The sequence below is a fragment of the Scyliorhinus torazame genome, chromosome 13 (assembly GCF_047496885.1).
Source record: "Scyliorhinus torazame isolate Kashiwa2021f chromosome 13, sScyTor2.1, whole genome shotgun sequence".
Lineage (NCBI taxonomy): Eukaryota > Metazoa > Chordata > Chondrichthyes > Carcharhiniformes > Scyliorhinidae > Scyliorhinus > Scyliorhinus torazame.
Window position 1 is genome coordinate 106616771 of NC_092719.1, and position 16905 is coordinate 106633675.

Genomic DNA, 16905 nt, shown 5'->3' on the forward strand with positions numbered 1-16905 from the left:
ATAGAGCCAAGAAGATCTTTAAAATAACCTTTCCTGCCGTAGGTGAATCTACCCTTAAATCTTTATCTTCTAAGTTTTCTTCAAATCCCCTTGCCACAAGCCTGGCCTTTGCCTTATAAGTTCCATCCGGAAGAACCTTTTCCGTGTAAATCCATCTGTGGGATAGAGCACTTTGTCCCCTATCCGGTACTTCCGTGTATTCCCCAAATTCACTCCAACTATGCAGTTCTTGCTGTTTGGCATCTTTGATAACTTTTTCATCTAATTTATTGGAAGCCACCAAAATCTCACGTGCATGTGGTCTTCTACTCCTATTAGTATTTGTAGTTTTACTCATGTTCCGAGACCTTGATAAACTACGTCCCATCTCCCGCCTGGTATCTCGTTCTGTACTGCTACTGCTTGATCTTTCCCTTCTGCTGTGGGATGTCCTTTCAATAGTTCTCGACCTTTTCCTGCGGACCTGTTCACTATCCGATGTACTATCTGAACTGATACTGCGTTTCTATGCCCTCCATTTTTGAACTTTGTGTTCCCAATCCATTGTCTTGACTCCGTCCCCTGAATGCTATACATTCATTCAATCAATGTTTATACTTTCCAGTCGCCTTCCCTGCTCTACTAATAATAGTTGCATCCTTCCATTGACTAGACCCTTCAGGCAAGTATGTCACTTTTGTACCAACTTTTGACAGTTGTCCTTTCGGAAAAATGGCCTGTTCTAATTCATCAGAAGTGTTGTGTTCCTCTACAGAAACCCTGTCTATATCAGTGAACTGGTCCTCATAGTCCTGTAGCACGTGCATACCAGACGACCCTGGTTCCTCGTCATGTCTGTCTGCTCTGTCTAAGTTTGAAAATTTGTAATCTGTACCCATTATCCTTGATGAATGTACCCTAACAGTTTGATTGCCGTGTTGCAAAATAATTGTTTTGCCATCTATGCCTATAATCGTCCCTGGGCCTTTCCATTCATTAAAATTGTCTCTCTTATGGTATACTATGTCTCCTTGCTGAAAAACGGAATTTGATGGCCGTACGTTATGCCTTAAAGCTCTGAAAATTCTTTCAGAGACTTCTGCTTCCAAAAAAGCTTTTCTACTGCTATGTAATGCATTTAAATGCTGAGCAAAGGCAGAGCTAATTGTAGTCCCTTCCCAAGCTGGAGGCTGGTCATCCAAAATGGACGGAATTTTAGGATTTCTACCAAACACTAATTGATAGGGACTATAGCCCCCAACCATCTGCAATGAATTCTTTGCATGTACCGTCCATGCTAAAGCTGAATTTAGCTTGCAGTTCGGTCGATCTGCCAAAATCTTCCGGAGCATGTCATCGATTACAGTATGGTTTCTTTCATACACACCATTACTAAATGGGCTTTCCGCAGCCATATTCATAACTGTGATATTCATGTTTTCACACATATACCTAAACTCATCATTAGCAAATTCTCCCCCATTGTCCGTGAGGAATTTTGCCGGTGGGCCCATTCCTGTCCCTATCCATTTTTCCACGATTTGATCCAGAATTACTCTCTTTTCTTTACTTTGTACAATCGTTGATTGACTAAATCTGGTTGCTAAATCTACAAAATACAAAATAAACATATTATTTTCTGTATCCCAGATCTTAAGGTCCATGGCCACAATGTATTTGAAATCCCTGGCCAAAGGTAGGGTTACTATCGGTCGTGCTGGTGTCCTTCTGCATTTCCTACAAACTTCACAGCGATCATTAACCTGTTCTATCAGTTTAGTATAGTCTTCATTTCTTACCCCTGCATCCTTTAATAAAATTTTCAGCCTCTGAGGAGACAGATGCGCAAATTGCCTATGCAGTTTTAATACAACAAGCTTTTTATCAGCTAAAATCCTATTTTCAACTGCCGTTAACACATCCTTAACAACTGTACTTAAAATATTATTTGTCAGTAATGGAATACAATAGTGTCCCGACTGTGTAAATTGTAAGTCCACCGTCTTTCCAAAAGCCTTATCCTGTTCCATATCCAGTTTCATGTGTGCTTTCTTCATCGACGATCTGCTCAGAAGCAAAGGTATCTCACTTGATACAACATCCATGCAAATGAAATGATTCACTCCGGCAATATGGCAAGGGATCACCACTATTTTCAGCGACTTCAGAATATTATCATCTCCAAACCTGAAACTTGTGGAACTTTCAAATTCCTTAACCTTGGTACGATTTTCAGCATTCAAGGAGTCCAGGTAACATTTTAACCAGTCAAACCCACACACAGTGGATGTGCAGCCACTGGCCAATACAGTACAATTGAAGGATTCTGTAACCAACACCCTCATTACCGGTTTGTTATAGGCCAATGCCTTCTTTCTGGTCACTATCTTTTTCCTCTTCTGACTCTTCCGTATCATGTGTCGCTTCAAACACTTTATTAAAACGTGTTGGACAGTTGAAAGCATAATGATGGTATTGAGAGTCACAACGAAAACATCGAGTTATCATGCCCCGTGCATTTCTGGGGTTCATCTTCCTATTGTAGGTTCTTACTGAGTTTCTGTCTTCATAATTTCCGGGTCCCGACCTCCCTCTATAGTCTTGAAACCTGTTTGTAGCCGTACGATTTCACCATCCTGTTAGTACTGTTTCTTCCAGATTCTGCTTTATTGCAGACTGACCTATTTGGGTCATCAGAGCCATCGGAATCGAATGTTTCCCCAGAAACTTTTTTAAAGCTTCTGTCATCTGATCGAATAAAGTATCATTATCCGCAAACTGAACTCCTGTCAAAACCAGGAGCCTATCCATGTTGCTCACTCTAGCACAGTCAAGTAATTTAAAGGCCAACATAGACTGTGGAAATTCCAGGCTCTGTTTCTGCAGCCTTTATGTAGTCTGCCAAATTCCATAATATAGTCTTCCATGGAGAAATCCTCTATTTTCCGGAACCTATCAAAAACCGACCATGCTTCATACGCACTTAACAAGTCATCCTTTTTATAAATCTTATCCATATAACGTAATAGAGTCTGCAGACCTTCTTCTGAGTCTAACTCTTCCAATTCCAGCTCAGAAAATACTTTGCTTTCTCTTTCCCAAGGCAGTTACCTTAGTCCACATAACTACTGCACTTCTCCATTGGTCGTACAATCCCCTTTCAGAAAATAAAGGGGGATAGTCATATCCGGCCTTCTTTATCCTAGGTTCAGCCATATATCTTTTTTTTTCCTTCTCACTCACTCCTTGGTTTGGTCTGGAAAAGTTGTATCTTTCAACCCTTCACATTTGCACAGCACCCATTCTCTGCTACCATTTGTTAGACATTTAGCTGCTGTTGTATAAAGAGTCAAAGTTTTTGCTCCTTTTCCGCAAACACCTTTATTTTACTTTAACAGACTCTGCACAAAACTCTATCATCACATCACCTGCCCCAAAGGCCACCTGAAGCCCCTTTACATATCATTGTCAATTATTGGATACTTAACATAAATGAGGCAACTAATTGTAATGTCTCTTAACCCATTACGTAACACTGACTTAGGCCTTGTAGATGGTGGACAGGCTTTGGGGAGTCAGAAAGTCAATGTTGATTGTCCTCCAATGAGCAGAGAAACAAAACCACAAGCAACGATATGTCTTCATTGGATAAATATTGGATTTCTGTCTAATCAATATCCATTTGCTCTTCCATAGCTGATAAATCAAGTATTGAATCGAGTGACTGCTGAAAAGAATCTTTTTGATCGTGTTGTCAATCTGCGCTTACCTGGTGAGTAGTTTCTTCTTTCATGCTTTTTCAAAAAGCCTATTTGTGATGCTTATTCAGGGTATGTACTCTTAGTTTGGCCAGTGAGCTATTATCAAAGCTCTTAGACTCACATCCATCATACACTAAGTGCAGAACACTTAGCCGCTCAAGCACATTCTCTCTACATTTGAGTCTATGGTTACAGGGCACTACCCAAAATGGGTGTAGGATTATAGAGTGCTAATGCCCTGCCTCAGTTTGGATTGTGTGTGTGCACCCCTCCCCCTGGCCTGGTTCAATTCAGTAAGATGTTAGGAGAGGGTCCAGGGAGGGGGACCCTGGGTGGAAGGATAGCAGGGTGAATGGAAGCAGAATGTTAAGAAGTTGCTGGGGAGGTCGGGGAGGGTGGCGAAACAAAGTCACTAGAGAAGGTGGTTCAGGAGGGAGGCAGAATGGGACTGTGGAAGAAAACGGAAAGGGGGCTCGGGACGAGGGAACATGAGTCACCGAGGAGGAAGCAGTAACTCGGCAACAAACAATGAATGAGCTTTGACAGAACAAGACAAAGACACACTCAAGGAGATGGAAGTAGTCATAATTTTTAATCTTAGATTCTAATTTATTAGGGGCAGCGCAGTGGTGCAGTGGCTAGCACGGCTGCCTCACGGCACGTAGGATTTGGGTTCGATCCCAGCCCCGGGGCACTGTCCATGTGGAGTTTGCAAATTCTCTCCTCCACAACCCAAACAGGTGCAGGGTACGTAGATTGGCCATGCTAAATTGCCTCTTGATTGTGGGGGGGAAAAAAGAATTGGGCACTTCAAATTTATTATACAACATCTATTGATTGTTTTTTTTTTAGGTTTGCATGCAATGTGTGGTATTCCAGGTGAAACGATCTGCAATGATCAATTGAATGCCGTGTGAATTACTCTGATAAGGGAATGACAAATAGTGCAAAGGTATTAACATTATTTGGATGCATGTAGGATAGATTTGGGTGGGGATCTGGAGATCTCTTAAACTGTTCTAGTTTGACCTTTTTCTGGGTAGTTAGGTTGTCTGCTGAAGGTCAATCATGATGCAAGTTGTTGCTGGTCCTCGCTTCATTCAAATACCTTTTTGGCCATTAGTCCTCCTCTTGCAATCCTTTCCTCTTTATTCATTCATGGGATGTGGGTATCGCTGTGCAGGTATTAACCAACCCTCAGTTGCTCAGGTGACGATGAGCTGCCTTCTTGACACTGCAGTCTGTATGTGAACGTGGGTAGCAGTTTTGATAAAATTGAGTGGCTTGCTGGGCTATTTCAAAGGCCAATTGAGGGTCCGTCACATCGCTGGTTGCTTTAGAGTCACATATAGGCCAGACTGGGTAAGAATGGCAGATTTCCTTACCTGAACCAGATGGAGTTTTAGCAACACCATTGATGATACTAACCTTTTTATTCCAAGTTAATTCAGTGAATCCAGGGGGAGGCAGTGCTGTAGTGGTAATGTCTCCAGACTAATAATCCAGAGGCCCAGGCAAATGCTCTGGGTAGCCGGGTTTAAATCCCAACACGGCTGGAATTTAAATGTAATTAATAAGTCTGGAATTGAAAGCCTTGGTAAGAGCGATCTTGAAACTATTGTTGATTGTTGTAAAAAGTATCTGATCCACTAATGTGCTTTAAGGAAGGTAATCCTTGGCCAGGCCTTATCGTGACTCCCGACCCACAGCAATGTGGTGAACTCTTAAATGCCCTCTGAAAATGACCTAGCAAACTATCCAGCTGTATTAAACTTACAAAAAGGAACGACCACATCGACTGCAGCAAATCAAGAAAGCAGCCCGCTACCACATTCTCAAGGGCAATTAAGGATGGACAATAAAGCTCATATTTAGCTGAATTTAGATTCCCGAACTGCCAAGGTGGGATTTGAACTGATGTCGCTGGATCATTAGGCCAGACCTTTGGATTATTAATGTAGTAGTAGAGCTTCTATGCTATATACTCTTGTGTTGATATTGATGAACATTAGTAACTCAATATATTTGCACTCTTTAGCTGATCAGTAAAGTCTTCAGTCTATGCTGACCTAGTTGACATTGTGCTGAAAGGTTAATGCCTCAGATGGTTCTCTCTGCCAGTTAAATGTAAAGATTTGGGGAAAATACAGATTCAATACTGGCTATGATGCACTATTCAAAGACAAGTTGTTGCTTGCATCCCATTGCAAATCTGTATGATGAAGGCTACCTTAAGGTCAGTGTCATAGGAAGGCTAAACGTTAGGGAGGCTAAAAGTTAGGAGTTAGGAAGGCTTAAAAGGGGTCATGAAATGTTGTTGGCAAACAGGATTAAGGAAAATCCTAAAGTGTTTTATACATATGTAAAGAGCAAAAGGGTAGGCAGAGAAAGGGTGGACCAAGGATATTGGAGGGAATCTATGTATGGAACCAGATGGAATGGAAGAGATACTAGATGAATACTTTGCCTCAATATTCACCAAAGAGAAGGACTTGGTGGACGAGGAGTATAGGGTAGAGTGTGTGGATATTCTGAGTCACGTTGATATTAATGAAGAGGATGTGCTGGGCATCTTAAAAAGCATTAAAGTAGATAAGTCCCCGTGGCCTGATGGGATCTACCCCAGAATACTGAGGGAGGCAAGGGAGGAAATTGCTGGGGCCTTGACAGTAATCTTTGTATCCTCATTGGCTACAGGTGAAGTTCCAGAGGACTGGAGAGGATCCAATGTTGTTCCATTGTTTAAGAAGGGTTGCAGGGATAATCCAGGAAATTATAGGCTGGTGAGCCTTACGTCAGTGGTAGGGAAATTATTGGAAAACATTCTTAGAGATAGGATTAACTCACATTTTTAAACAAATGGACTTATTAGTGATGGACAGCATGGTTTTGTGAAGGGGAGATCGTGCGTCACTAATTTGATCGAGTTTTTCGAGGAAGTGACAAAGATGCTAGATGAGGGAAAGGCAGTAGATGTTGTATACATGGACTTTAGTAAAGCCTTTGACAAGGTACCCCATGGTAGACTGGTACAATATGTGAAGTCACATGGGATCAGGAACTGGCTTGGCTACAGAAGGGTGCTTTTCTGAATGGAAGGCTGTGACTAGTGCCGTTCCATAGGGATCAGTTCTGGGGCCTTTGTTGTTTGTGGTGTATATCAATGATTTGGAAGAAAATGTAGCTGGTCTGATTAGTAAATTCGCAGACGACACAAAAATTGGTGGAGTTGTGGATTGTGAACAGCACCTCCTCCACAATAGTCCTCAACACCAGGACCCCGCAAGGATGTGTGCTCAGTCCTCTACTATACTTCCTATACACACAACTGTATTTAACTTCAATTCAATCTATAAGCTTGCAGATGATAAAACTGTGATGGGTTGTATCTCAAACAATGACGAGTCGTATCTCAAACAATGACGAATCAGACTACAGAAGGGAGATAGATCACTTGGTTGCATGGTGTACCGAAAACAACCTCTCTCTAAATGTTGGAAGCATAGCACGACATGCACCCCCGTCTACATCAATGGCTCCGAAGTGGAGATGGTCGATAGCTTTAAGTTCCTGGGGGTCACCATCACTAACAGTCTGTCCTGGTCTGCTCATATTGATGCAACAGTCAAGAAAGCTCAACAACGTCTCTACTTTCTACGGAAGCTAAAGAAATTCGGCACGTCTGCATCGACTCTCACAAACGTCTACAGATGTGTGATGGAGATCATCCTATCTTGCTGCATCACAGCCTGTATGGCAACTGCTCAGCCCAAGATCGCAAGAAACTGCAGAGTGTGGTGAGCTCAGCCCAACGCATCTCACAAGCTTGCTTTCCTCCCATTGATTCTGTCTGCACCTCCCGCTGCCTCAGGAAGGCAGACAGCATTGTCAGAGACACCTCGCACCCAGGCTTTGCCCTCTTCCAGACCCTTCCATCAGGCAGAAGGTTCAGACGTCTGCACCTGCACATCCAGACATAGGAACAGTTTCCTCCCCACAGCTTCAAGACTCCTCAACGACTCTCCCTTGGACTGATCTGTTGCCTGTAAGAACACTATTCGCGGTGTCCTATGCTGCTCTTGCTCATGTGTTGCTTGTCTGGCCATTATTCCGCAGAAGGCTGTGGAGGCCAAATCATTGAGTGTCTTTAAGACAGAGATAGATAGGTTCTTATTTAATAAGGGGATCAGGGGTTATGGGAGAAGGCAGGAGAATGGGGATGAGAAAATATCAGCCATGATTGAATGGCGGAGCAGACTCGATAGGTTGAGTGGCCTAATTCTGCTCCTGTGTCTTATGGTCTGTAACAATCACTATTTGTTGATGTACCATTTGTTAATGTACTCTGTCGATTATTCTTTTGTCTACTATATACGTACTGTGTCCATTCCCTTGGCCGCAGAAAAATACTTTTCACAGAAAAAAACGGTACATGTCACAAATATCTATCAATCAATCAATGCTCTTTTCTAGGGTAGGAGAGTCAAGTACTAGGGGACATAGTTCAATATGCGTGGGGAAAAGTTTAGAACAGATGTGCGAGGCAAGTTTTTTTACACAGAGGGTCGTAAATATATGGAACACGCTGCCTGGGGAGGGGGTGGGAGCAGGTAGGATAGGGGCATTTAAGGGGCATCTGGACAAATATATGAATAGGGAGGGAATGGAAGGATACGGACTCCGTAAGTGCATACAGTTTTAGTTTAGGCACAGGCTTGGAGGGCCGAAGGGCCTGTTCCTGTGCTGTATTGTTCTTTGTACATCGCTGGACAATTCAAGACTGAAATTGGTAGACTTTTCTGGCAAGGGGATCAAGGAATGTTGAACAAATGCAGGTAAATGAATTGGGTTACATCTCAACCACGACCTAATTAAATTGCAGAACAGTCTGGAGTGGCTGGTTAGCTGATTCCTCTTCATCTGAGTCAGTGATTTTTGGAGGGGAGAAAAGGAGAAGTGGTGCAAGATTTTAAAAATTATTTCGCAGGATGTAGGCATCGTTGACATGGCCAGGATTTACTGTTCATCCCTAATTGCCCTCGAGGAGGTGATAGTGAGCCACCGCTGCAGTCCCTGTGGTGTTAGGGAGACAGATGCAGGATTTTGACCCAGCGACAGTGAAGGAACAATGATATATTTCCAAGTCAGGATGACGTGTGGTTTGGAGGGGAACTTACTGGTGATGATGTTTGCATGCATCTGCTGCCCATGAACCTCTCGGTGGTAGAGTTCGAAGGTATGGACAGTGCTGTTGAAGGAATCTTGGCAAGTTGTAGAAGATACACATGGCTGCCACTGTCCATCAGTGGTGGAGGGAATGTATGTTGAAGATGCCGATCTGCAGGCTGCTTTGACCTGGTGTGAGTTTCTTCAGTATTGATGGAGCTGCACTCAAGCAGGCAGGTGGAAATTATTCTATCACACCCCTTACTTGCGTCTTTTGCATGGTGGGCTGACTTTGGGGGAAGTCGGAAAATGAATTGCTTGCTGCACAATTCCCAGCCTCTGACCTCTTTAGCCACAGTATTGTTATGGCTGGTCCAGTTAAGTTTCTGGTCAATGGTAACTCCCCAGTGATGGTAATGCCATTGAATGTCAAAGAAAGATGGTTGGATTTTCTCTTATTGGAAATGGTTGTTGCCTGACATTTGTTGTGGCGATAATGTGACTTGCCAATCATCAAGTCTTTCCAAGTCTTACCGCTTCAGACATGGACAACCTCACTATCTGAGGAGAAGCAAATGGTGCTGAACGTTGTGCAATTATCAGTGAACATCCCCACTTCTGACCTTATGATGGAAGGAAGGTATTGGCGAAGCATCTAAAGATGGGCCTAGGACTGTACCCTAGGGATCTCCGGCAGTAATGTTCTGGATCTGAGATGATTGACCTTCAACAACCATAACCATTGTTTGTTGTGCCAGATATGACACAGGGGCTGTTTAGCACAGGGCTAAATCGCTGGCTTTGAAAGCAGACCAAGGCAGGCCAGCAGCACGGTTCAATTCCTGTAACAACCTCCCCGAACAGGCGCTGGAATGTGGCGACTAGGGGTTTTTCACAGTAACTTCATTTGAAGCCTACTTGTGACAATAAGCGATTTTCATTTCATTTCATTTCATATGACTCCAACCGGTGGAGAGTTTTCCACATGATTCCCATTGACCTCACTTTTGCCACATTCGGTCAAATGCTACCCTGATAATAGAACATAGAAAAATACAGCACAGAACAGGCCTTTCGGCCCACGATGTTGGGCCGAACCTTTGTCCTAGATTAATCATAGATTATCATAGAATTTACAGTGCAGAAGGAGGCCATCCGGCCCATCGAGTCTGCACCGGCTCTTGGAAAGAGCACCCTACCCAAGGTCAACACCTCCACCCTAGCCCCACAACCCAGCAACCCCACCCAACACTAAGGGCAATTTTGAACACTAAGGGCAATTTATCACGGCCAATCCACCTAACCTGCACATCTTTGGACTGTGGGAGGAAACCGGAGCACCTAGAGGAAACCCATGCACACACAGGGAGGACGTGCAGACTCCGCACAGACAGTGACCCAAACCGGAATCAAACCTGGGACCCTGGAGTTGTAAAGCAATTGTGCTATCCACAATTCTACCGTGCTGCCCTTAAGAACAACTTAATCTACACTATATCATTCTACCGTAATCCATGTACCTATCCAATAGCTGCTTGAAGGTCCCTAATGTTTCCGACTCAACTACATCCACAGGCAGTGCATTCCATGCCCCCACTACTCTCTGGGTAAAGAACCTACCTCTGACATCCCCCTATATCTTCCACCATTCACCTTAAATTTATGTCCCCTTGTAATGGTTTGTTCTAATGAGGACAGTTACTCTCACCTCACCCCTTGAGCTCAGCTGTTTTATAGGAATATATGAATTAGGAGCAGGAGTTGACCATTCAGTCCCTCAAGCCTGCTCCGCTATTCAATAAGATTGTGTAACCTCAACTGCACATTCCTGCCAACCCCGATAATTTTTCACCCCCTTGCTTATCAAGAATCTATTTAGCTCTGCCTTCAAAATATTCAAAGACTGTGCTTCCACTGTCCTTTGTGGAAGAAGGTTCCAAATATTCATGACCATCGGAGGAATAATTTTTCCTCATCTCTGTCTTAAATAGGCGACCACATATTTTTAAACAGTGAACCCTATTTACAGATTCTTCCACGAGATGAATAATCTTTTGCTCATCCACCCTGTCAAGACCCCTCAGGATCTTGAATGTTTCAATCAAGTTGCCTCTTGCTCTATACTCCAGCAGACATAAGCCTGGCCTGTCCAACCTTTCCTCATAAGACAATCTGCTCATTCCATGTGTTAGCCTGGTAAACCTTCTCTTTACTTCTTCCAACGCGTTTATCTCCTTAAATAAGGAAATATTGTACACAGTGCTCCAGGTGTGATCTCCCAATGCCTGTGCAAGTGAAGCACAACATCCCTACTTTTGTATTCAACTCCCCTCACTATAAGTGATAACATTCAAATTACTTTCCGTATCTGCACCCTAATCTTTTGTGATTCATGCACTCGGACACCCAAATCCCTCTGCATCTCAGAGCTCTGCTTTCTCTCACAATTTAGATAAATGCTTATTTTTTATCCTTCCTGCCAAAAGGGACAATTTCACATTTTTCCACATTATGCTCCGATTATCAGATCCTTGCCCACTCGCTGAGCCTATATACATCCCTTTATAGCCTCCTTATGTCCTCTTCGCAACTTACTTTCCTATTTACCATCAACAAATATAGCAATCATACCTTTGGTCCGTTCATCCAAGTCATTTATTTAAATTGTAAAATGTTGAGGCACCATCACTTATTGGCAGCACGGTAGCATAGTGGTTAGCACAGTTGCTTCACAGCTCCAGGGTCCCAGGTTTGATTCCCGGCTTGGGGAATCTGTGTGGAGTCTGCACGTTCTCCCCGTGTGTGCGTGGGTTTGCTCCGGGTGCTCCAATTTCCTCCTACAGTCCAAAGATGTGCAGGTTAGGTGGATTGGCTATTCTAAATTGCCCTTAGTTTCCAAAAAGGTTAGATGGGGTTACTGGGTTACGGGGGTAAAGGGGGATAGGGTGGAGGTGTGGAGCCAAGTAGGATGCTCTTTCCAAGGGCCAGTGTAGACTCGGTGGGCTGAATGGCCTTCTTCTGCACTGTAAATTCTATAATCCCTGTAACACACCACTCGTCACATCCTGCCAACCAGAAAATGACTCATTTATGTGTAGTCTATCTTTCCTGTTGACTAGTCAATCTTTTATCATGACAATATGTTACTCCTGTAACATGTGCTTTATTTTCCCACTCTAACCTTTAACATGGTACCTTATCAAATGCCTTCTGGAAATCCAAGTACAGTACATCAACTGGTTCCCTTTTAGCCAAAGCACCTTTTAATTCAAAGAACTGCAATACATTGGTTAAACACGATTTCCCTTTCACAAAACCACTCTGGTTACGTTTGAATGTATTTAATTACCCTGCCATATAATCTTTAATAATAGCTTCTAACATTTTCCCTATAACAGATGTTAGGCTAACTGGCCAACATTCCCCCTTTCTGTCTCCCTCTTTTGAATAAAACAGTCATGTTTGCTATTTTTCAACTTCATAGAAGCTTCCCTGGGAATTTTGGAAAATAAAAACCAATGGCATCAATTATCTCAGTAGCCACTTCCCCTCGGACTCCAGGATGAAGTCCATCAGGACCCGAGTACTTGTCAGCCCCCAGACCCAACAATTTACTTAGTATCACCTCCCTGGTGATTGTAAATTGCTTGAGTTCCTTCCTTCCATTCCTGATTTACAGCTATTTCTGGGATGTTATTTGTATCCTTTATATTGAAGATAGAGGTGAAATATCTATTCAATTCATCTCCCATCTTCTTATTTCCCATTATTAATTCCCCAAACTGGAGACTTTGGATTGTGAGGCTGTCTGAGGGGCAGGAAGGCCTGAGGCCGGCAGGGTGTACCTTTTAGGGATGTTTGCGGAATTGCAGGGGGAGGAGGATAATACCTCCCCCTTTGAGCTGGATAGGGCTCATCAGTCACTCCTGCCGAAGCCTATTGCGAATGATCCACCAAGAGCTGTGATAGCCTGTTTTCACAGCTATCAGACTAATGAGAAGGTCTTGAGATGGGCCAAGCAAAATCGGGAATCATAGAATTTACAGTGCAGAAGGAGGCGATTCGGCCCATTGAGTCTGCACGTTCTCTTGGAAAGGGAACCCCACCCAAACCCACACCTTTACCCTATCCCCATAACCCAGTAACCCCACCCAATCGTTTTGGACACTAAGGGCAATTTAACATGGCCAATCCACCTAACCTGCACACCTTTGGACCTTGGGAGGTGTAGCCACCTAAAATGGCTGATTCCTTATTAATTTGGCTAAAACCCGATTTAAAATGGCTAACCGAAAAGGCTGATGGGAAAAGCAGCCAACAGGACACAAACGGACAGCTGCAGACAGAATAGCGTATTCGGCTCTGGGGAAGTCGGCCCAGATCGATACTCAAGACTATTAGCAGCACATCAACCCAGACATCTGCAGTTTAATCGGCTATCCCCGGGAACAATTGCAACATATTAGCAATTGAATGCCGGGCCAGACCTGTCAGCGCCTGCAGTGGCCGAAACAAAGACAGGTGAACGACCACCCCCCGATCGAGGAATCGCCCCATTATTGGAGCATATCAGACCCAGTGATTGGGAACAAGTCCAATCACTTGGGACTCAGGGTCAAGGGCCGCCCCGAGAGGCGGGAAGCCCCTGGGCCCTATAAAGTGAGGGGCCAAGTTCAGATCTCTCTCTCTCTCTCCCTTCTTCACCTGCTTGCAGCCTTCGCAAGAACCTTCAGCAAAGAACCGTAAGTTTGACTCCAGCGATCGCTACCCGATAAAGACTCCTAGCCATCGACCCGTATCAGCCTTTTGAATCCCATGGGCCAGATCCGATTCGATAAGCCATTTGTTTCCCTGACCTGGTGGGCCCTTCCTAAAGTTACAAGTATTGGCCAGTAGTGGTAGGTTTCGATATAGATGGTAGGATTATTGTGTAAGCATTAGTTATTGTATATAATAAATGACTGTTGATTTCAATCTTACTTAGCGGTGTGCTGACTTATTAATCATAATTCGAGCTTGAACCACGTGGCGGTATCAGAAAGATACCTGGTGACTCGTGAGCAAAGGTGACATAATCAGAGCTAATAAACTAAGGCTAAAAAGAGCAACAGAGGAAACCGGAGCACCCGGAGGAAGCACACGCAAACACGGGGAGAACGTGCAGACTCCGCACAGACAGTGACCATAGCCGAGACTCGAACCTGGGACCCTGGAGCTGTGAAGCAACTGTGCTAACCACTGTGCTATTGTGCTGCCCTTAAGTAAGGTGAGGTGGGAAGGCAATGGGATTCATTTATACCAGGATGTCATGGTGGAGTTGGCAAGAAGGCAGGCAGAGCGAAGGCAGCGCTTTACAAGAGTGGTGTGTGATTCGGGGCGATCTACCCAGCGAAGCTGAGGGTTACGCATAACTCCAAGGACCACTTCTTTTAAACTGAACCAAGTTTGGAATCAGTTCCCTCATGTTATGGTTGTGAGGGCATGGTTTGGGGACAGTGGGGTAATGTGTTGGGCTTTTCCTCTTGGTTGTGTTTAACATGTTTGGTTGTTTAGAAGGGTTGGGTGTTGGGGGGTTTTCTGTTGGTTTTTATGTTGGGTATCTGGGGGAAGGAGGCTCTGACGGAGGCCACCTCGTTAGCCAATTTGAGTTGGCTGGTGAACGGGAGCGAGGTGGGGGAGGGGCTGTGGCCGACCGAGCCTGTGTGGACAGGTTTCGACTGGCCTATGAGGTGTGAATAGTGGGGGGATGGGGAGTGTGCAGAGAGGAACAGTTGCAAGAAGAAGTAATTAGGGGGTTTCTGGGATGGGGGAAGGGGGAGGGGAAGTTGGCTTGACAGTGACTAGGGGTACCGCTTCATGGGGCGGGGCGACGCCCATTTTGGGCGGACGGTAAGCCTAAGAAGTTGTGGGGGGGCCAGTTATGCCCTGTGAGGTGGTAATGGCTGATGGGGTGGGGGGTGAGAGACCCCAGTCCGAATGGACTGTCTAGACCGGTGAAGTAGGCATGATACTTTTTGCATTTGAAGAGCTTGCGAGCAGATGTGGTGCTGCTGCAGGAGACCCATCTGAGGGTGTAGGACCAGGTAAGGCTTCAGAAGGTTGGGTGAGCCAGGTGTTTCAGTCGAGCTTTGACAGCAGGGCCCGAGGCGGTAGCGATACTGGTGGTAAGAGAGTTAGGTTTCAGATGGGCATGGTGGTGGCAGATCAGGGGGCAGATACATTAAAGCGACGGGTGCTTTGGAGGGGAGGTTGGTGGTGTTGGTTAGCATGTGTGCCCCGAATTGGGATGATGAAGAGGATGTTTTGTATCAGTTAATTTTAGGTGGGTACTTAAACACAGAGTTGCATCTGAAGTTGGGTTGATTAAAGCCGCGCCCTTGACCCCTTGTATGCACCGTTCATGAAGAGATGGGGGTAGCGGACCCATGGTGGTTCTTATCTGCAGGGGGTAGAGAGTATTGCTTTTGTCGCCAGTATATAATGTATATTCGAGGATTGATTTCTTTATTATGGGGAGGTCGTTGTTGTCGGGGGTGAGGAAAGCGGAATACTCGGCGATCATTATTTCAGATAATGCTCCGCGCCTAGTGGGTGTGGCCTTGGAGCAGAGGCCTGCACAGAGATTCGGACACAACCGACAGAATACCCTCCGTCGTCCAGTACTTCCCCGGAGCGGAGAAACTACGGCATCTTCTTCACAGCCTTCAACACGTCATTGATGACGATGAACATCTTGCCAAGGTCATCCCCACACCCCCACTACTTGCCTTCAAACAACCGCGCAACCTCAAACGAACCATTGTGTGCAGCAAATTACCCAGTCTTCAGAACAGTGACCACGACACCACACAACCCTGTCATGGCAATCTCTGCAAGACGTGCCAGATCATCGGCATGGATACCACTATTACACGTGAGAACACCACCCACCAGGTACGCGGTACATACTCGTGCGACTCGGCCAACGTTGTTTACCTCATACGCTGCAGGAAAGGATGTCCCGAAGCGTGGTACATTGGCGAGACCATGCAGACGCTGCGACAACGAATGAACGGACATCGCGCAACAATCACCAGGCAGGAATGTTCCCTTCCAGTCGGGGAACACTTCAGCAGTCAAGGGCATTCAGCCTCTGATCTCCGGGTAAGCGTTCTCCAAGGCGGCCTTCAGGACCCGCGACAACGCAGAATCGCTGAGCAGAAACTTATAGCCAAGTTCCGCACACATGAGTGCGGCCTCAACCGGGACCTGGGATTCATGTCACATTACATTCATCCCCCACCATCTGGCCTGCGAAATCCTACCAACTGTCCTGGCTTGAGACAATTCACACCTCTTTAACCTGGGGTTACCCCATCTCTGGATCTGTAAAGATTTAATCACCTGCTAATGCTCGCATTCCTAGCATTGTTTGGCATCTTTGAATTTGTCTATATATGTGTTTCTGGAACAGACCTCTTCATTCACCTGAGGAAGGAGCAGTGCTCCGAAAGCTAGTGACATCGAAACAAACCTGTTGGATTTTAACCTGGTGTTGTAAGACTTCGTACTGTGCTCATCCCAGTCCAACGCCGGCATCTCCACATCATGCACCGAGATTGGCGTGGAAGTTGGATGTGGAGCTGCTTGCGGATCCGGCTTTTTGTGAGGATGGCAAAGGTGGTTGATGATTATGTGGGGTTCAATAAAAATGGGGAGGTCTCGTCATTGGTGATATGGGAGGCGTTGAAGGCAGTGGTAAGGGTGAGATCATCTCGTATAAGACACGGGTGGATAAGGAGGCAAGAGAGAAGCGGCAGTGGATGATAGACAAAAATTTGGAAGTTGATGGGAACACTCAGGAATGTTTGGCCAGCAGAAAGAAAGAGCAGATGCATTTTGACCTTTTGTCTACTGGGAAAGCGATAAACCAGTTGAGGCAGGCAACGGGTGTGGTGTATGTGTAAGGAGAGAAGGCCAGTCACTTGCTAGGACAGCTCCGCCGGCAAACTGCCTACTG

At 45.1% G+C, this 16905-nt stretch overlaps 1 protein-coding gene across 2 annotated transcripts in view; it reads left to right on the top strand.

Annotated features, from left to right (window-relative positions):
- Positions 1 to 16905, top strand: part of rnf123 (ring finger protein 123) — a 718228-nt gene that overhangs the window by 443796 nt on the left and 257527 nt on the right. For both annotated transcript variants that reach the window (XM_072472026.1, XM_072472027.1), the window contains exon 33: positions 3676 to 3751. In XM_072472026.1, the coding sequence (XP_072328127.1) occupies positions 3676 to 3751 (76 nt within the window). The remainder of the gene's footprint in view (positions 1 to 3675; positions 3752 to 16905) is intronic.